At 28.3% G+C, this 23,105-nt stretch overlaps 2 protein-coding genes across 2 annotated transcripts in view; one reads left to right on the forward strand and one right to left on the reverse strand.

Annotated features, from left to right (window-relative positions):
* Positions 1-18,026, forward strand: part of LOC113385739 (adenylate cyclase type 8-like) — a 20,397-nt gene extending 2,371 nt beyond the window's left edge. Inside the window, 25 exon segments of the mRNA XM_026623578.1 lie at positions 158-298; positions 1,336-1,498; positions 1,627-1,844; positions 2,106-2,187; positions 2,190-2,254; positions 2,323-2,456; positions 6,899-7,043; positions 7,353-7,489; positions 7,725-7,874; positions 8,073-8,220; positions 8,618-8,698; positions 8,960-9,102; positions 9,597-9,764; positions 10,075-10,196; positions 10,815-10,893; positions 11,665-11,821; positions 11,917-12,009; positions 12,071-12,214; positions 13,646-13,865; positions 14,079-14,186; positions 14,272-14,345; positions 14,561-14,759; positions 14,863-14,987; positions 15,428-15,502; positions 17,833-18,026. Of these exon segments, the coding sequence (XP_026479363.1) occupies positions 158-298; positions 1,336-1,498; positions 1,627-1,844; positions 2,106-2,187; positions 2,190-2,254; positions 2,323-2,456; positions 6,899-7,043; positions 7,353-7,489; positions 7,725-7,874; positions 8,073-8,220; positions 8,618-8,698; positions 8,960-9,102; positions 9,597-9,764; positions 10,075-10,196; positions 10,815-10,893; positions 11,665-11,821; positions 11,917-12,009; positions 12,071-12,214; positions 13,646-13,865; positions 14,079-14,186; positions 14,272-14,345; positions 14,561-14,759; positions 14,863-14,987; positions 15,428-15,502; positions 17,833-17,970 (3,309 nt within the window). The 3' untranslated portion in view covers positions 17,971-18,026.
* LOC113384727 (CDK-activating kinase assembly factor MAT1-like) lies at positions 3,590-5,677 on the reverse strand. Its single transcript, XM_026622489.1, has 5 exons — positions 5,471-5,677; positions 5,063-5,359; positions 4,665-4,894; positions 4,003-4,181; positions 3,590-3,692 (listed from the first exon to the last, which is right to left on the reverse strand). The coding sequence occupies exons 1-5, from the start codon at positions 5,592-5,594 to the stop codon at positions 3,590-3,592; spliced, it is 933 nt and encodes a 310-aa protein (XP_026478274.1). The 5' UTR covers positions 5,595-5,677.
* Positions 18,027-23,105: the final 5,079 nt, after the last annotated feature.

The raw sequence follows: 23,105 nt of genomic DNA on the forward strand, positions 1-23,105 counted from the left end.
TTTTTTGCACTAAATATACTTAAAAAGTTATTTTACATTCACGACATGCTACCAATATATGGATTTGATGATTTCGCTATTTTGATTATTTTTAATCGAATGTTTTATTATATGAGATCTTGTTATTAGTAACATTAATTTGCTGTTTATATTTCAGGATACAATTTTGACACGAGATCTGGAAGTTTTATACAAACAATACTCTAAAAGATTGGAATATAGCCACATTTCAATATTTCTTTACATATTTACGAGTCTTAACGTTGTGCACATAGGCCTGTTGCTTTACAACAAACAGGTAAGAAATTTTTCCGGTTCAAGATATGTTATGTTATATTATTTGATATAAAAAATATATCGACTATTCAAACGATAATATTGTTTTCATCGCAAAATTATTGCTTATATTCTAATAGTTTTTCGACAAATTAAGTATAAAAAATTGTGTTAAAAATATGTATTATAAAAGTTCTATAGCGCTATTAAAACATCATTCAATTAAAATACAAATTCATAGGCTACCCATTTCTACAGAATTAACATTCTAAAGCCTAAAAATTATTTGCACTTATTGTTAGTTTTAAATGCAATCATGACTATGACTTGACTATTAACCCAAGCCATACAACTTTTGCAACTTCCTTGTTGTTTTTTTTTACTCTAACTTTAGTCCAATCTGAATTCTAGCTGGTACTTGGTTTGTTGTAATTAAACCAAAGAGAAACTGATTTGTTATAGGAATGAATCTTGTATATGTGTTAATGCGATTATTCTTCCATATTAGATTTGAAAAATTCTGAAAATGGTACAAAGTCAAGCCAATGCCCTTATGTTTGTGAACGAGTTTTTTTCTTCGGTAGATATCATCCTATTTTCTCGATCGTTTCTTCTGTCTTGTCTGATTTTGTCCACTACTTATTTTCAGAATTTTTTCTCAGGGACTCTGTTAAAACTTTTTCAATTTAGCCTGAACGATACTGTCCTTGACCAATAACTATTGCACCAACATGTTCACCCACACCATCCTCCTTAGATGATCACTCGTGCAAGTTTATGTCTATTTAACTCTAAAATATTTAATAGAGAAGACATCATTTGATCATGTTTTATGTAGAATGTACACAAAACCACTATACTGGTAGTATTTTCCATATATATTAAATAATTTGAAATTTCTGAGCAAAATTTTTCAGAAAAAATCAATGTTAGTACAAATTCCAAAAATTTGGCAACCATAATTTTTCATAAGTTCTATTAAAATCTATAAAGTTAATCTGGGATGTTGATCGATTTTGGCTGTTATATTTACTTTAATCAACCATTTTTCTATTTTAGGATCAAGATATTAACTATCTTATAGATTATTTATGTTATGGATTTGCTACAGTTCTTATTTGGCCATTACTGGGATTACTGTTTTATAGCAAACTTCATAGAAGGTTTCACTGGGCTAAATATGTAATATCATCATTAGCCATATTTCTTCTTGTAGTATCAGGTAAATAAAAATAGAATAAAAAGCTATAAGTATATTGATTTTTAAAATGTAACCTTTACACTTTTCAATACTGCTGAGGAACTTATTTCTTTTCATAATATATATTTCATAGTATATATTATTTACAGATCTTGCTGTGCCTTTAGGCCATTGGGGAGATGAGAAAGATACTAAAGCCCAGCCAGTGCGCCCGGCAAGAGCTTCAATTGCCATTTTAACATGTCATCTTTTAATACCTGTCCTAAGGAATCTTCATACAGTTATCATGGGATTTACCATTACTGCATCACACTTAGCAGTTCTAACATTCATAACACATCGCGATCAATCAAATGTTGCAATTTTGGTAATTTATGTTTAATGACACTACTTAGTAAATGAGAGTTGTTTACTCTCTTACTAGTACTATTAGTAGATAACACATAATTTAGTACTTGCCCTTTATGCTGCAACATTTAAATATGTTTTCTAATTTATTTATTTTAATTATGTTATTCACACTTTAGAAAAAGAATGAATAATTCTCTTTTACTTCACTGGTTGAATGTAAACTTATTGCACATATCTTAATTTATATGTAAACAATTATAATATTTTTTACTTTTAGGTAGTTGGTGATGCCTTGTATTTAATTTGCATTAACGCGTTATGCATATATTTTCGGTACATCAGAGAAATACTGCTACGCCGAATATTTTAGACAGAAGGGCATGTTTAGAAACAGCTGAACAATTAAAATACGAACAAGATCAAGAGGTAAGCATAAAATCAAGAACATGAATTAAAAACTGATTTTCAGAGTTCTCAAAAAAATATATTTTAAGGAGAGACTGATGTTAAGTATTCTTCCTGAATATATAATGCAAGAAATGAAAGCTGATATTCGAAATGCTTGCATGAAACTGATTGGAAAACATGATACAGGAACGATTATTCATAAACCACGTAGTCCATTTAAGTAAGTATTATAGTATTTATACAAACATATTATATAATAACATATACTGCCACAACTTAACGGAATGATACAAAATTTGAAATAATTTTCTAGATAATTTTTTTTTTTCATTCTAATTCCATTACTATGGGGTGGAATTTGAAACTTAAAAAGTATATCATAATCTTAAAAAAGGTATATCTCATGAAAAAATAATTAAGATAATCTAGCTTGATTATCAAAAATATTTATCAATAATTATTGATTATAATCAATATATCTTAATTATAATCAATGTATATTAATTATAATCAATATATCTTAATTAATATAAAAGATATACCACAAAAATGAAATAATAAAAAATGATAAAATTAAGGCAAATTTCAATGAAAAAATTATATATATATACATGGTCTGTTCAAAAAGTACCCGGAATTACTAATAATTAAATTTCGCGGGTCTGGAGTGTCTGATTGTCAAAATTTTTTTTTTATTGTGTTGGTATACATGCCCCTAAAGTATGATGAAATTTTCAGCTATATTCACTGTTTACTTTGTCTGTGGTAGTCGCTAAGGTTCGACGTGATTTCTGAGCTCGGCGATTTTTACAATGGAAGAATTGAAAAAGTCAAAGAATTTGTATTAAATTTTGCGTAAAAAATGAAATAAAGTGTTGCAAAGTGCAAAAATTCACCAGATATGGCTCCGTGTGACTTTTTCCTATTCCCAAAGTTGAAGAGACCCATGAAAGGACGGCGGTTTTCCTCGATTGAAGAAAATCGCTGAGAGTGCTCAAGGACATATCAAAAAGTGAATATCAAGGGTGCTTCGAAAATTGGAAAAAACGCTGGCATAAGTGTATTATATCTGGGGGGGACTACTTTGAAGGGGACCACATTAATGTAGACGAATAAATAAATATTTTTTTGAAAAAACGAAAATTACGAAAACTTTTTGAACAGACCTCGTATATATATATATATATATATATATATATATATATATATATATATATATAAGCAAAATTATACTTTAAAAATAATTAAATTTAAACAATCTTAAACAATTAATAACAAAACTATATTTACATTTCATATTTAACATATAAAGTTGATTCAATATCATTTAGTACTTACAAATTAAATTTCTTATTATACTGCTTGAAAATATAATCCAGATTGAGCACTTTCTAAAGCTCTCCTACACGCTAATTGAGCTGTATATCCACCTGCTTTTTCAGTAGTTGTCGTTGATCTAGACAAATTATTTTTCATTAGTACATTAGTAGAAGATATATCAGACTCAGTCGATCTAATACATATTAATTTCATACAATGAATATTCAAAAGTTAGGCAGATACTCTAGGGATAAATTGCTTCCAATTCATATAAACTATTTTCTCTCTTTACACACAAAAAACTATTTTCCACCTCTTAAAATTAAATATAGACAGTAAATCATATAACATTTATCTGCTCAAATTTACTACAAAAGTTTTCTTCATTTTTTAAGTATTTAGAATTATTATATTTTATCAATTTTAAACAATTCTAATATTTTTACCTGACATGTTTTATAAATCCTAAGTTATCTAGTTCTTCAAATGTGGGGGGCATGGGTCCTTCAATATTTACTCTGAATTCAGTGTACTGATATAAAGGACCTTCTTCCACTTGAGGTACTGGTAAAAACTGATGTTGCCCAGAGCGACCAAATTGAATTCCAGTTGAAAACTGAGTTATCTAGAATATAATTGAAAAAATATTAATTTCAATATATAAATATCCACAAGTCTCATAAACTGTACAATGAAAAATGTGCACACAACTTTACCATAAAGAAGGCAAACAATAAATAAAAAAACAATAAAATAAAATACACGGTTCACAAGAATTATGTTTTGAACTGCACACATGTTTCAAGAATGATTATTTTAATCTTGAAAATTATTATTTTGAGGAATACCGTAATTAGGAATACAGTAATTAGGAATTGAGAAATACCAATAATTAGGAATTGAGGAATACCCATTATAGACAAGCATTCATATATGTTTTAATATCCAACTCTAGATTTTGTTTACAATTTTATTGATTTATGAAATATTGTGCTCTTAACTTAAAAACAATATTCTCAAGTATTTCTCATTCCTATAGAACGTAATTATCAATAAAATGTAACTTTCTATGTCACTGAGACAAAAATTTAATGATTATTATCCAAACCTTTGGTATCTCTTTGAGTTCTTCTTTTACTTGTTCTTGTTTGGTAGCAAATGTTTTTACAATATCTTTTGCGTCACCATGACTGAACATCAGTTCATCAATCAATGCATCTTTCGCACGCTGTTTTTTCTTTGCTGTCTCTTGTTCTTGTAATAATATTTGTTGTTGTCGAAGTTCTTCATGTCTTTTCTCCATTTCTAACATTTCTTCTAGTTCATATTCTTCGCGCCCTATTGTGAATATTAAATATAGGATTAAAACAAAGAAATACAAATTATGCATAAATATAAACATGCATATACGAAGATAAAGAAAGTTTAATAGTAGGGAGAATATGCAGATTTAAAAGACTGAGTGACAAATTCTCCTTTATAATGATTTAGTAGTAGATAATTTACCTATTTTTGATTTATTTTTCAAGATAATTTCTCTATTATCTTTTTTATATTGTTCAATCAATTTATTTGTATTCAATACATCAATATTGTTGACTAGATTGTAAATAATTGTTTCAATTTGCTCTAAATAATCATTATATTCAGCCAGCGATGCAAAATCTTCTTCTTTTTTATTAAAGTCTCTAATAACTTTTCTTCTTATATCAACTTCTTTTTCAACCATGGGATCCTCAAACATTTGAACTCTAAAATTACTTCTACGTAGAGGTACATTGCAATCGGGGCATGAACCTGATCCTATAAAAAAATATTATATTAGTAAATAAACACTGAATAGTCATGATTAATCAATTTTATTCGATGATTAAAAATAATATAATATTACAAAAAATAATGTATGATGTATACCTTTAAGAAAAAGTAAATCAACACAGTTTTCGCAAAGTGCATGACCGCAAACATTTACCATCAACTTTAGTGACGGATTTCTGTATTTAGTTGTTTTACATCTCGGACACGCTTGATCATCCATTTTATAATTATTTATAAATTTATATTAATAAAAATACACTACAAATTTTCTCTTAAAAAAATAATTCTTATGTATACATTTTTGTGGTTATAATAGAAAATTTGACGTTTATTTTAATACAACAATCTTTAGACCATAGATAAGAAGTATATATAGATGTAAGAAAACCACTTCTTATCTATGCTAAAGGCCGCGTCACACAGCCCAATCTAACAATAAGTTATCCATAGATAAAAGAAGGGTATATGAAGTTATCAGTTTATTTTAAGTTAATTATTTTTCACAAAAATTATTGCCCATATTTCTATAATTAACATTTGAAAAATTTATTTTAAATCGCAGTTTTTCCTCAACCTCATGAACTGCTCAAGCCATGCTCAAGCTTTCAGTCATCACTCAGTATTCAATGTAAAACAACAATAGTTTTTTACGAAGAAGACAAAGACTAGTGGTGTAGGGCATCGTGCCTTAAGGCAAATTGCTGGAACTTCCCGTACTGGAACACAGTATTCGAGGAATATTAAATGTTTTCAAATAGATTATTATAAGTACTGTAACTTTGTCCACTATTCGTAGTTTATAGATGAAACAAAAGAACTTTTGAATTGGACGACGACGTTTATATATGTTTTTAAATCATTAAAATCGGATTGTAAGTTTTCCCTGAAACTGCCATTTTTAGCACATTTAGCTTCGTATCTCCGAAACCGCAGAGACTGCCTTTCCCAAAAACTAATCAGCACATCTCCCTATCAATAGGAATTGATTGCTTTTCGAATTTTTCAAATCGGTTCATCTATACGCCCGAAATCGTCGACGAAAAATTGTCTTCACACATACACACACATCCATTTTTCTGAAGTATGCCAAAATGTTCATAAACCTTTGAAATGTGAAGATATGTAAAAAAATTGATTTTTGAACGATTATAATAACTTACCCTACGGGAAGTTAACAAATTATTCGAAAATCAAAAATACAAGGATATCAAGATATAGAGGTGATTTTCATAATATACTGGAGAGTAGACCTATCTAGAACAAACAAACTTCTCCACGCAGAAGTTAACCCTTTTCACTCGCGAATTACGAGATTTGTATGTATTTTGCCGCCGGAGAATCGGCATCCGAGTGAAAAGGGCTAATAATAAAAAAACTTAATAATGATGAAATAGCTAAGATATACATTGATAAAGATCAATAACATAATTTAAATGTTTCATTCTTTTGAAACTTTGTACTACTTATTTCTAATTTTTTAAATATTTAGCAATATATCTCACAACCCTTAACATAAATTTTTAGAGATATTTACGCTCAGGAATTTCTGGATGTATCTATTTTGTATGCAGATATAGTGAACTACACACAAATGACTACAAGATTATCAGCAAGAGAATTAGTAGAAACACTGAATGAATTATTTGGACATTTTGATAAAGCCTCGGAAGTAAGTATAGTAGAGTAAAGCATTAATTAATATCATAGACTCCAAACTATCAAATTGAAGTTAGTTAGTTTGAGTTGCGTTAAAAGTTGTGAAAAATTGCATTGCAGCATTGTTATATTTGAACTTCATTCTACTTCCTTTTATATATTGTACTATTTCAGTCTTTAAGCAACATCTCAGAAACATCATTTTAAATTTTTGTTTCTTTCAAAACGTTTGTGAAACTTATTAATACAATTGAAATAGCAGTTTTTTTTTCAAAATAAATGTTCCTAAATTAAAATTTATTAATTGAGATTTTCTTTCCAGAGACATAATGTATTGCGAATTAAGTTTCTGGGAGATTGCTACTATTGTGTTTCAGGAGTTCCTAAACACGATCCTAGACATGCTCGAAACTGCGTTGATCTCGGACTGGAGATGATCACGATTATTGGTGAAGTGAGGTAGTTTCATTATAATGAACACATAATCTTGAAAAAATATTTTAAGATCTTATATAAACTGCAATTAAATATAAAATTAGTGTAGTCCGAAAAAATAGTTTAAATTGCCTACAAGAAAAATAATTAAGTTAACTGTAGAATATAATACTGATCCATGATCATAATACTATGTAGCAATGTAGCAATTACATACAGAAATGAGTTATAAAATTTTTATAATATAATATAATAATAGACGTCGTCGGTCATTGGACGTAGATATGAGAATTGGCGTACACTCTGGAAATGTAATTAGTGGAGTTTTGGGCGCAAAAAAGTGGCAGTATGATATATGGTCCCGCGACGTAAAAATAGCCAACATCATGGAATCAACTGGTGCACCAGGGTACGTAAATCGCAAAATAACTAACTATATTGATGCATTTTAATGATTATATATTACACAATATAATATAATGGAAAATAGTTTTTTTTCTTAAGTATTATCAAGTGATAAAGAAATTTACAAAATACAAAGTCAAATATCTACAATAAATTTCATTATTTCTACTAATAAATATTTCCAATATATTTGTTTATTTAGTAAAGTTCATGTAACAAAACAAACATTGGATCTTTTGGATGGTAAATACAAATATGAGCCATCTCCAAAAAAATCTCAAGCCCGAACTCATCCACTACTTGTAGAAAATAATATTGAAACATTTTTGATCTCCACTCAAATTAAAACTGTAAGTATAATTACAATCAAATTAAAACTGTATTTATAATTATTCAGTTTCAAAATCATGCATTTTAACAAAGACAATAATAATTGTAAAAGGGCTCTTATTTTAAAAAAAAAATATAACATTTAGAATTTTATTCCATATAATACAAATAAAGCAAAAGAAGCTCCAGGTTATGTGATAAAATGATAGTAACTTAATATATAATATAATTTTAAAGTTATTCTTACTATGTATATCAAATAAACTGTAATAATATATTGTATAAGTATATAAATTCGTTGTCAACGTAAAATTCAGTGGTAATTTCCAAGTTCACAGCATTTATACTTATTAATTAGAAATATTATATCTACATTAATTAAGTTGATAATCAAGTATTTGAAATTTTTATTCATAGAAGGATCATATTCCCAGGATTTATCAAAGACAAGTTTCAAAAACCTCACACGAAAGCAGCATCCGAAATGAGCCACATTCGGTAAGATATATTTTAAAATTGAAATTCATTATTTTTTTGTACTATTTATGCATTCTATGTACTCTCGTTCCAATGCAAAATATTTATACTAAAATGAATTATTTTATTTATTTTTGCTTTGTTTAAGTATATGAAATTACTCAAAAAACCTACGACTTTCTAATTGGAAATGGATGTTCTGCATTGGAACATCTAAGATTTCTCTGTATTTAGATAAAGCTAAGAATTTAAATTTAAATTTTATTTTTATATAAATTTTAGCTGTCTCTAAATATTGATTCTGCTATCGTTTCACAAAGACGAACATTTATGAACAGCAGTTCGCAAAGAAGTGTTATGATACAGCAAAAAGCAGATGAAGATATGTTGGTATCGATTGATGAATTGCCAATAGGTGATTTCAGGTAAATGAATATTTTTAATATTAACTTGCAATGTTATTAAATTTGAAAAAATATCGTTTTTTAAAAAGTCGTCAAGACTAATCTTTAGAAAACCCAAGTAAAAAATTCTTGGAACGAGTGACTTTACTGAACAAATGCACTTATAAGATAATAAATTATTACTTCGTATAATAAGCAAAATGAGTCATTACAAATATATAATTTTATTTTAAACTGCACCAAGTGTTCAAAAAATACATAAGTACCTAGAATAATTAGAAATATGATTATATTTTGTATTTTTGCTAATTCTGGCTTTTATATTTTGATGCTTAGATTCAAAAATAATTTTACTCAGACCAATCCTAAGTGCTGTATTTCATTTTGAAATTATCTATTAGTTGAATTATATATAATTTAGTTTACAGGCTTGCTTCCGAAAAGAGCATTTAATTATTTTTTTCTATTATTATCAGTATTATTTTTAAACGCCTAAAATAATTTCTTTTTTTCAGGCAATTTACTACGTGCAATAATTGCTCGCCAATGTTTACAATTTTCAAAAATTCTTCGTGGGAGTTGCCATATATGAAACAAAACGATCCACTGTTCAAATACTACGTTGCTGCTGCTTGCTTTGTATTAATAATTATAATAATGATAGAGAGGCTTTCACTAGTAGAGTAAGTAACCAACTATTCCATTAATTTTATTTGCAACTACATTGTTTACAAAAATAGAGATCAATTTTTTTAATGGCATCATATATTCTGAAAGATAAATTTAAAATTTATCGACCTGTATAAAGTGATTTTTAAAATGTTATGCATTGTTAGCAAATTTCAATCAAAACACTTTAAGGAACTTTCATATTATAACTCATACTATGATCCATAACGAGGATTAATTACAAATTTTATATTTATGATATTTGTATGATATTTATACTTATTTATTTATTTAGATATTTACAGTATTTATTTAATATTACAGTTGGGATTCAACAATGTGCATAATATTTCTGGGATCAGCGATAATATTATTTATAACAATCATTTTATCTTGGTCTCATTGGATGTGGCATAAATATGATACGAGAGATAGATCATCATCAGGTTAGTAATTTGGAAACAAAATATGGTAATACAAAAATCACATAAAAATTATACTTTTATCTAGAGTATAATATTGATAATTGATATTGGCTAAAATATTAAAATTTATAAAGTAATTCATATTAATTTATAAAGAAAAGTAATTCATATTAGATTATTAAATATTAATGTAAATAGTTCTAATCATCAATATTCTTCCAATATCTTACACTTTTAATTATATCAATCACTTTGTAAATGGTGAGCTATAACTAAAGCATAATATACAATTAAAATGTAGTTAATAGTCTAATAGTTAATATTAGATGTTTTGTTCTTTTAAAGGTTATATTCTTTTTTATCAGCTTTACAATATTTTTCATTTCATATGATTACTACATAACATATGCAGTCTAATATAAAAAACAAAAAAATCAGATAATTTTAAAGAAAATAAAGAAATGACAAATAAAGTGATTTATAAGTTCAAAATTGAGAAAAATAAAATTGTTCTTTTACATGCTATTTGTGTCACCATTTATTCCACCTCATTAATATATATTATTATTCACTTTATTATTATATATTAATTTAAAAAAATACTTAATCAAATTGTACTTGTTGTAATTGTAATTGTAGTTTTAGGCATATTCAGAAAAAGTACCAAAGGCTCTCGAGCTAACAGAACATCGATTGCTGTACCTGGAAGACTATCGGAGTAAGAATCTTTCTTTTTATTTTTTTTTAATTTATCATATGGTAAATTTTATATTAGTAGAAACTCTAATTCGTTTGCAAAGAAGTTAAAATAAAATTTTGTATGCAACAATGACGATTTAATTTTTTGCCCATGTTTTTGCAACTTTTCTCAAGCTAAAATTGCACTTACACATATTTTTATATATAGTAATAAAAAATAAATAGAAGTCTGCCCGAAGGCAGGTCCATGGTATGCGAGCACCACAAAATCCATGGTTTCCTTCCCCTCCCTTGTTTGTTATATCCATTGCCGTTTTATTAGTATTAATTAACTACTATTAATGACCATTAATCACTTTATATTCGTTTTTATAAATTTTTCTTTCCAAACTTCTGCATCCATGCTTCCTGGTCCTGTGCTTTTGCTTTCAGTTCCCTGTATTTCCTCTTCTCGCGTAAGTCATCAAACATCTGCATTTGTCTTGTTCTATTTTACCTTCGACGACGTCATACAGGAGGCATTCTTTTTGCAGAATGGGTCCGATCCAGTTTCCTTTTCTTTTCAAGATCGTGCTCAGTAGAGTCTTTTTTTCGCCCACTCTTCTTAGTACTTCTTCATTTGTTATCTTGTCATCCACTTTATCTTCTCCATTCGCCTCCAGCACCACATTTCAAAACTTTCCAGATAGTTCTTGTCGGCTTTTCTCAGAGTCCATGTCTCTGATCCGTCCAGAGCTATGCTCCATACATAACATTTTTATATATATTTAAATAAACCTCATTTTTCTAGAACAAGTTCTCCGGATTCTCCTCAACGAAAACCAAAATGGGCTGTAACACGTGCGTTATATCTTGTATCAAGGAAAATTGTCACAAGCGCCGCCATTCGTTCATTTGTCTACTGCGGCCTAATATTAATATTGGCCACATGTGCAATGATCAATTTGGTAATTGCCAATATAATTTTAAATACGAAGCAAAGTTAGTATTATATTTAGAAGAAGAGAATATAAAAATTATAATATTGAATCTGAATTTGCAGCACTTCTGTGATAATCTTGGAAAACGCCTTTCCATAACCCGTGATGAAATAAGTGCTTTACGAGTTGTTACTAAATGCACCATATCAGTGTGGGTATGTTTACAAAAAAGTGTTATTAAATTTAATATATATCTAACATATTTTTTTATTTTAGTTTACAACCTACAGTGTTTCTTTAGTTATCATGATGTGTTTTATGTTTTATAAAATCCATTATTTATTAAAATTAGCAACTGGCTTGACTGTGATTATAATATACTACTGGATAATATGGTTTCTTAGAACTGATTTATATTCGGTAAGTTTATATAACATTTGATACAATTATTATACAAAATAAATACAAATTAGAATACATTTCATTGATGTAATATAAATTTTTATTAAAAACTAGCTGTACCCGTTCACGATTTGCTGTGATTTAGATAAAATTAAAGAGTTGAACAAAGATGTGTATTTGTTACATTTAGTTTAATGTTACTACTATCTGTTCAACAATTTACCTATTCAACCATTTGTCTACGAATTTACCTATCAACTTGTTAATCAAGCTATCATTTTACCCGCATACCAATTAACCTGTCAACCTATTTAGTAAATAGGTTTGATGGGTAAATAGTATTTACCTATCAAACCGTTTTGCATGTTTACCAATTTACCTGTCAACCAGTTTATCCGTCTTGTTATTTGTCTATCTACCAGTTGTCGTGCCTACACTTTTACATATCCTCCAATTTACCTGACCACCAGCTATCCAACAAAATACCTTTCCACCAATTTACTACTTTGTCTAACAATCTGCCTGTCTATCAATTAACCTGCCTAACAATTTGCCTATCGATCTGTATATCAATACACCATTTTACCTGTCAACCAATTTACCTGCTTTCCAATTTACCTGTCATCCCGCTCTAAATGTCTACCAATTAACCTGTTCAAAAATTTACCTGTTGAACAATTTACCTGTTTAACAATTTGTCTACTAATTTACCTATCAACCTGTTCATCAATCTACCATTTTACCTGTCATCCCTTTCAACATGTCTACCAATTAACCTGTCAACCTGTTTTTTTTTGTCTACATATTCGTCTATCTATCAGTTCTCCTCTCTACCATTTTACATATCCTCTAATTTACCTGTCCATCAGTTTACCTTTATAAATTCTCTAATTCACCTTATTTATTTACGCATTATAAAAAAAATAAAGCTCAAATTGATTCTACGTTTTTGTTAGAAAACTTTTGTATGTGAAAAAGAAAGGGCTGTTTTTAGGGTTTTCCCGGCAATTATTCGTAAGTCGTAAGAACCATCCTTGGACTTCAACGAACATTTTAAAAAAAGAATTGGCCAAATTGGTCCAGGCGTTGTTGAGTTATGCGCTTACCTACACATTTTGCAATCCATTTTTATATATAAGAAGATAAAGCACAAATCCTCTATATCACGGTAAAAAAGTCAAACTTCTATTGCGCAGCAAAAATGTAGCGTCATATGTCTTACAACAGAATTCTTCTTCTTCATAAAAAACAGGTTATCAAAAAATTTGTTCTGAAATTTCGCTGCAATCATGTCATCAGCAATACGAGATGTAATCATCAATAATCTCAGCCTATTTCCATGACCTCCCTGTTTACCTTAAAAATCCAATAGGCACTCGTTCATTGAATAAAAATATGTGATATTGAAGATAAGAAATTAGAAAATTGATTATATATAATTGTGTTAAGAATTCATCTAGTTGGAATGCGACCCTAGATCCACGATGGGCTCATACGTTGACGGTGAGCGTGGTGTTCCTGATGGTCTTTGCAACGGATCGTCAATGTGAACGGGTGCAGCGATTAGATTTCAGGTGGAAACAGATTTTGCTCAATGAACGAGAAAGTTTTAATACTGCTTACCTCGTAAACAAAGTATTGTTGGCCAATATACTACCACAAGCTGCAGGCAAGTAGAGAAAAAACTAGACACGATTTCAAATTTTTAGCTCATATCCAATGCTTATCACAAAGCTTATTGACTTGAAAACACTAGATAACTCTGAAAGTGATAATCAAAGTAATTCAAATATATTGCAAAACAAAGAAAAACTTATAAACAAATACATTTATCTGTTTTCTTTGCTGAAACGTCAATTTATTAAATCTGATTTGATTTCAGCGAACTATTTCTTAGACCCAGCCCAAAATATGGGCGAACTATATTATGAAGAACATCCAAACGTTGCTGTATTATTTGCATCCATAACAGACGCAGAATTGGTATCAGGTAACTTATTTTGGACTTAACTTCCATTAACTTATCGAATGTGATATTTGATATTTTATCTAACAATTGAAATATTACTTATTAGGTGAAGAAGTTGCTCAACTATCGGAAAAAGGTGTTTTGGGAGTACTGAACACTATAATTTGTGCTTTTGATACGGTAAATATATCAATGTTAAATTTATATTTATTAGTACTCTCTACTGTACTAGGCAGAATAAAATTATTTTGTGAAATGATATATTATAGTACATACCTTTATAGAAGATGTATATTATTATAGAACATAATTGGATAAATAAGTTTAATAATTGCAACTAGATTTTGTAAGTGCCTTCTGACTTCAATATATATAAATATTTTATGTGTTTGCAGCTATTATTTCAAAAGCGAAAATTTTCAGTGGAGAAAATAAAAATGTCAGGCTGGACTTATATGGCGGCTTGCGGCCTGCGCAAGGAGGAAAATCCAGATGAAGGCGTGGTTCTTGTTTTGGCTGAATTTGCATCTGATATGATTAGCGCTCTCCGCATAGAAAATCGATCGACATTTCAAACTTTCAAACTTAGAATAGGTAACAAATCATTACTTACATTTAAAATTTAATTATCTTCTAAATGTATGCATTTGAAAAGATATAAACTATGAACTTGCTGAATAAAAAATTGAACTTTCAGGAATAGATTACGGAAATGCAACTGCCGGAGTGGTCGGTGCAAAAAAGCCGCTTTATGATATATGGGGTCACGCAGTAAATATGGCTTCAAGATTAGATACAACAGGACAAGCTGGAAAAATTCAGGTAAAACACAAAAATTCAGGTGCAACCTACCATATATTGAGTGTTCTCTCTCTCTCTCTGATGTTAATTAGGATTTTTTATATATTGAAAATATTTTTTGAGAATAGAATAGAATTAATTTATAAGAAAGGGCAATGAGAACTTAAGATATAATAGAATCAAATTATAAGGAAGGGTGATATACAAAACTTTAAAATATATACTATATTTGAATTTTAACACTTACCTAATTATTAAACGTTTTGACTGTACTATCAATAATCAATTAGCATCCATAATTAAATTTTTCTTGGGGTCTTCTAATTACTGGCAATATTTACTAAATATTATATGATTTTATAATATGATTGTCTAAATGTTTTTCCAAAGAAACTTCTTAGAAATAAAGGCAAGTCATATTACATATATGAACTATAATAATACCATGAATTCTATTTCAGGTGAACCAAAGGACGGCGCAGATATTAGCCCGGCATGATGTACAGTGCGAATACCGTGATGAAATATTTATAAAAGTAAGATTATCTTCTAAAATATTGATAGAATTTCTGTATTAAAATTATTACAGAAATTTATTTATTTTGCAGAAACTATTAAATACTTGACTATAGACTATGCCATATTAACAAACAAAACTCTATTTTTGCACTATTTATTAAGTATTTTAAACTTAAAAACGTTTCTCCGCTTGTCTCATCATTAGTGTAATAATTTTAAATTAAATCACTAAAACATAAACCAAAACATTCGTGTTCTCTTAGTGCACAAGACTCATGATTCTAAGACAATCCTAGAGATGATGAGACAAACTGAGTCACGAAATGTTTCTAAAATTTAAAATACTTAATATAGAGTACATAAAAGAGCATTGTTTGCTCATATTTAATAGTTAATTTGATATATATATATATATATATATATATATATATATATATTTGATATTTATATATATATCAAATTATTTTTGGTATATAAGTATAGGGTGTCTCTTGATTACGGATTCAAAGCTTAATGTAACAAAATTAATAAAACTAAACCACAGCAACCAAAAAATTTTTATATTTTAGGTTGCATCTAAAAGCTTCCAATTTTCAAACTACTTGAGATATTTTTTATTCTAGTTTCTTGCATGACTATCACCCCGTTTACATATATATATATATATATATATATATATATATATATATATATATATATGTGTGTATATTAAATTTTTTATATAATTTTGATGTTGAAATATGTGATATTCAGTTTTCAGGGCAATACATCAATTAAAAAATTTGTATGACTTTAAAACATTTTTATTTATTCCATACGTTTCGACACATTGTTTTGTGTCATCTTCAGTGGACTCTAGATTGAAAGAACAGATAGAAATTATTAAATAAAACTAATATATAAGAAGTGATATGGTATGAACTTACATGTAATTGAATTAATCCTAATTATTTCATATTATAAATGTTCACAATGCACAATCCTAATTATTTCATATTATAAATGTTCACAATGCACAATCCTAATTATTTCATATTATAAATGTTCACAGTGCACTAAAAAACCAATCCTTGTCATTTTAAGTTGAACAATATATAAATTTTTGACTGAGATTTTTATGAATTTGTGAAGTACATCACGCCGTACATTTCTGTGCTCCGATGTACGGGTGACTACTGAATGTACGTCAATGTGCGAACCACATGTTGAGGGCTAAGGTACAAGGCAAACGAACTGACCAAAGAATTTAAGATTTGACAACGCGAGAGGGTACATATAGTGAAATATGAAAACATGACAATTGTGAGGGTGGACATAATTAGTAAAATTGAGATCAAAATTAAAAGAAAAAGAAAAAGAAAAATTGGCATTAAAATTAATATAATTAAACGTCGATCATGATAGGTAACTATTTTAAAGGTATGAATTTCGAGACATTGCTTAAGACTACTTGGTAATTCTCGCACAGTGAGGAAGTATCCAATCTTTTGTTTAAACTATTTTTGTAAAGGTGTATCAGACAAGATTCTGAAAAGCGTCTCTGAGATGTATTCGATTCGTGATATAAAATTGTGGCCACATCAAAATTGAAAATATGATTGAAACTTTGTATGTGGTCAGTTATCATTGTTTGATTTTGATTTTTATTTTTAGAATTGTTATAATGTTGTCTAAGACGTTTTTTTAGATGTTGTCCAGTTTCGCCAATATAAGTGGCCTCACAATTTGTACAGTCAATTTTATACACGATGTTAGAAATACGATCTAAACTTGTCGGTGATTTTAAGTTCGAAAATAAAAAGTTGAGAGTCTGATCAATATTGCAAACTAAACGCAAATCCGCGAATTCAAATAGTTTTTTCCAAATAGGAAAGAGATTTTTAATGTAAGGGAGACAAATAGTGCCAACAAATATATATATATATATATATATATATATATATATATATATATAATATCTAAAAATTGCTCACTAATCAAACTAAATGTCGGGTGTGTGACTGTGTTCCAACATTTTTTGTCTAATAAATTATTAATACGTGGCTCTTGATTACAAAATCATACAATAAAATAAATAATATGATAAAAATTGTAATTGATTGTCATTAACAAGTTTATTATATATTTGCTTTTAGTATCTTAATCAAATAAATATGATTTTAATTAAACCAACTTGATAAAGTAAAATGGAGTTAATTAAATATAGCTTCTCAAAAGTTATTAAAGTTTTACTACAATCAGTTTTTAATAACTCAATATTTTAAAGTATTTTATTTAGTAATATTATTTGGGTAGTTTTATCGGTTGTTTATTATCTCATATTTACATGTTTATATTAACCATTTAGGGAAAAGGAATGACTACAACATACTTCGTAAGATTGGGAGAAAACGACAGACTTCTGAAAAAGCCATCTGCAATTCCAATACAACCAAATTCATACGTAAAATTTGAGGAAACTACTGAAGAAGCCACGAAAATGTAAAAAGAACTATTTAAAAATAGACAAATAGAATTATACATTATTAAACATACATAGACATACAAAGAATTGGATTTCCTAACAGCTATAATTATATATTAGGTTGAAAATAATATGGAAAAGAAATATTTATAAATAAAGTTGTGTTAACGCGTCATTGCCAACCCTGGTATAATAATTATATTTTATTATCTCCATGCAGGATAGCGACAATAAACCCTCATTCATCCCTTTCATTGTTACGCGTCCTGTCGCAAAATCAGTAATCCATTTTTCCTAGAATTTTTATCACCTGTCCCTGACTACATCATACAATCATCCTTATATTTCCAAGAAATTCGCACTACCTGTATCCAGTTTAAATTCTTCGTATCATGCAATTTATCAACCAATACCTGTTCGGTTGATAAATGTAATAACCACTGATTGGTTCCAAAATTGTAATGGGGTGTCCTTAACTCCACAAAATGGGCCAATCAGAAAAATATATAAAATTATAAAATCTACATAATTTAGTATCAACCTAAATCTCATATAGCTAACAATCAGTCGTAAATTAACACTCAAATCCAAAACATCTAATTCAAACCTCTATCTAATCATCTATAAATCTTAATATTTTAAATACACAATAATCAAACAGTTATTCAACATCTTTTATTTTTATTCAAACGGTCTGATATAGCCAACAACTAAATATATCTGGTCCTTCGGCAAAGTGCAAGTTTTCAATAGAGTTCGGCAGCATCCAGATAGATCACGAACTTCTTAAACACTTTGAACCTATCTCAACAAACACATTTTTTGGCCATTCAAACCGAATGGTCATTTTACTAAACATTTTTTGGTCCTATTCGAACCGGATTAACCAGTGAAAGTGAAAGAAACAATCTAAATCTAAAACTTAGTGCACAGTGTATTATTTAAATCTTTATCTTCTAGTGTAATACATTGCATCGCATGAATATTAATCTAAAATCTAAAATCTAAAACTTAGTGCACAGTGTATTATTTAAATCTTCATCTTCTAGTGTAATACATTGCATCGCATATTAAGTTAAAAACCTTTATCTAAAATCTAAAATCTAAAACTTAGTGCACAGTGTATTATTTAAATCTTCATCTTCTAGCGTGATACACTGCATCGCATATTAAGTTAAAAACCTTTATCTAAAATCTAAAATCTAAAACTTAGTGCACAGTGTATTATTTAAATCTTCATCTTCTAGTGTAATACATTGTATCGCATATTAAGTTAAAAACCTTTTTCTAAAATCTAAAATCTAAAACTTAGTGCACAGTGTATTATTTAAATCTTCATCTTCTAGTGTAATACATTGCATCGCATATTAAGTTAAAAACCTTTATCTAAAATCTAAAATCTAAAAACTTATAGTGCACAGTGTAATTAGTTAAATCATCTTTTAACATAATGCATTGCATCGCATGAATATTAATCTAAAATCTAAAATCTAAAAACTTATAGTGCACAGTGTAATTAGTTAAATCATCTTTTAACATAATGCATTGCATCGCATGAATATTAATCTAAAATCTAAAAACTTATAGTGCACAGTGTAATTAGTTAAACCATCTTTTAACATAATACATTGCATCGCATGAATATTAATCTAAAATCTAAAATCTAAAACTTATAGTGCACAGTGTAATTATTTAAATTATCCTTTAACATAATACATTGCATCGCATAAACATTAATCTAAAATCAAATTTAATCAACGATTATATTAACAACAATATAAACAATTAAATCAAACTAGCATCAAGATTAACAATAAATCTCAGTGTAAGTGCGTTGTGTATTATCGCGAAACAAACAAGCAGCACATTATCAAGGAAACAACAGCTGAATCCAAATCAGCTCATGAGGAACGATTGCGGACACATGACGCGACAACACAAAGGTCAGTCTAATTTAAGCACTCCTTTTTCTTAATCCTTCCTATTCATTATCTTTACCTATCGTTATTTGAATTTTGCGTAGTAGATCTGTGTTAATATGGATTCTTTAGAAAATTTAAATATCAAAAAAGAGTTTATGAAATTTCGTTTGACGCAAATCCATAGCTTTTGTAAAAGAATAAGAGAAAATGAGAGTAGCAAGTTAGATATATCAGAGCTTAAACAAATATTAGAAATACTAAAACCTTCTTTAGATACTTTTCAAGAAATATTAATTCAAATTGCAAATCATTTTGATGACGAAGAGTACATTGACTTTTTGATAGATACAGAATTTTACGATTTCAATGATACTTATACTAAATGCTGTGTAATTTTAATAACAATTATTAAAACATTTAAAACAGATCCTAGCTCAAATAGTAGCCTTGGTGACAAATCATATCAAACAAACAATAATAAATTTGCTGTAATTAATTTACCTCATTTCGACGGTACAGATATTAACTGGTTACAGTTCTATAATTCATTCTATACAATTCATATTGACCCAAATATTAGCAATTCTCAAAAATATTCTTACCTAAAATCTTGCTTGAAAGGCGAAGCAGGTAACATAATCGATTCTTTACCTGCTACCGCGGACAACTACATAAATGTTTGGGAATTGCTAAAATCGCGGTACGAAAGTAAAACCATTATAGTAAACAATTACACAAAAACTTTAAACAACTATATTTCGATTCCATCTGAATCAATAACTCTCAATGAATCTAATAATAATAAATCTAAAAACGTTGTGCATCCTGAAACTATAAACGTCATTAAATCAGATACGGCAAAAAGAGGAACTACGTCGGTACTATTATTAGATTCTAATAATCAAATAATAAATCAATTAACAAATGAGAATATTACTCAATATCAAAAAAGCAATGTTATTAAAAACGTCTTCTGTAATCATAACTTATCAACTAAAGCTAATACGACAGAAGAACTAGTTTTAAATAAACAAAATCTAACAATTAACTTAAATCAAGCTAATTATAACGCTGAACATCTTGAACCTAAAAACAACATTAAATCAATTACGGTAATAAGAGACACTACCTCAGCACCATTATTAAAATTCAATAATCAAATAAAACAAGTAACAAATAAGAATCTTACTCAAAATCCAAAAAACGATGCTATTAAAAACATCTTCTGTGACGTTGACTTATCAACTAAAGTCAATGCAACAGAAAAACTTATTTTAAATAAACAAAATCTAACTACTAAACATAATCAAGCAAAGTACAACGTAAATTATTCTAATGCTAACTATCAAAATCTTTTAAACAATCAGAATACTTGGCTTAATATCGGCGATAAAACAATTACAACTTTAGCCAAGACAGGGTTTGAATTTAATTCTAAAAATATCACTATAAATCAAACAATTAATAAAAAATCAATCTTAGCTGCAACAGTGCAAATATTCAATCTTATGATATTAAGAGATCGCCATAGCTTTGTCCATAAAAAGTATAAAGCATATACATATTGGTTCGTGTGTTTTGTCACCAAAGCTATCGACATCGAAGTAATATACGATTTGATCGCGGAATCTTTTATATTAGCTTTAAAACAATTTACCGCAAACTCTAGCAAATCTCGCGAATATTAACACAGATTGAAACAATATTGAATTTTAGACTATTATCTTTACAAGGTTCCAATCCAAATAATTACAATCCTTCAAACCCCTATCATTTCCTAATTGACAAACCACCAACATCAATCCTAAATCCATGCGTGCTTGAAATCTCTGACAACTATCAACAGCTATCAACTTCATCAGAGAACAAGGCAACATCATCAGAAGCGGTTGTGCAAGAAAACGCACAAAAATGCATCAAAACTTATTGTAAGCTAAATTCGGTAGTATGGTACTATTCCTCGATTAAATTCTAAAACCACTACGACCGCGATTAGGCATTATCACAAATCTGCACCCTAAGGACGGCATCATCATTCGAGTGGTAAAAGCAAAATTAAACAAAGACATTGTAAAATCTAATAACTAACTTTTGTGTGATTACATTGTGAAACAGTGAAAATGATCAATATTAAACATAAAAAACAATTTGTGTATTACCGAATAATCAAAAACTATCTGAAACATTAAATAATTATAGTGTGGTGAAGTGTCAATTATCAATAATCATGCGAAACATTTAGGCATTTTAACGACTCTAGTGAAGTGTCAGTACAATCATTTTGAACATTTGGACAATTTTAAAGACTTTAGTAAAGTGTCCGTGAATAATCTAACATTATATCCATTATCATTATCATTAATCAATCTATTATCAATATTATCATCACATGTCATGTGATATCTATAAACTTTCAAAACATTAACATTGTTATAAGCAATGGCATAAAACTATGATTAAGCAACGTTAAAAAATATTCATAATTAATTCCTCATAATTTTTTAAGTCCGGGGGCATGTTAACGCGTCATTGCCAACCCTGGTATAATAATTATATTTTATTATCTCCATGCAGGATAGCGACAATAAACCCTCATTCATCCCTTTCATTGTTACGCGTCCTGTCGCAAAATCAGTAATCCATTTTTCCTAGAATTTTTATCACCTGTCCCTGACTACATCATACAATCATCCTTATATTTCCAAGAAATTCGCACTACCTGTATCCAGTTTAAATTCTTCGTATCATGCAATTTATCAACCAATACCTGTTCGGTTGATAAATGTAATAACCACTGATTGGTTCCAAAATTGTAATGGGGTGTCCTTAACTCCACAAAATGGGCCAATCAGAAAAATATATAAAATTATAAAATCTACATAATTTAGTATCAACCTAAATCTCATATAGCTAACAATCAGTCGTAAATTAACACTCAAATCCAAAACATCTAATTCAAACCTCTATCTAATCATCTATAAATCTTAATATTTTAAATACACAATAATCAAACAGTTATTCAACATCTTTTATTTTTATTCAAACGGTCTGATATAGCCAACAACTAAATATATCTGGTCCTTCGGCAAAGTGCAAGTGTTCAATAGAGTTCGGCAGCATCCAGATAGATCACGAACTTCTTAAACACTTTGAACCTATCTCAACAAATACTTTTTTGGCCATTCAAACCGAATGGTCATTTTATTAAACAAGTTGAATAAATAATACTACTTA

Source organism: Ctenocephalides felis, unplaced genomic scaffold (assembly GCF_003426905.1).
Source record: "Ctenocephalides felis isolate EL2017-DRISC unplaced genomic scaffold, ASM342690v1 CF-g0.4_SCAFFOLD_03571, whole genome shotgun sequence".
Lineage (NCBI taxonomy): Eukaryota > Metazoa > Arthropoda > Insecta > Siphonaptera > Pulicidae > Ctenocephalides > Ctenocephalides felis.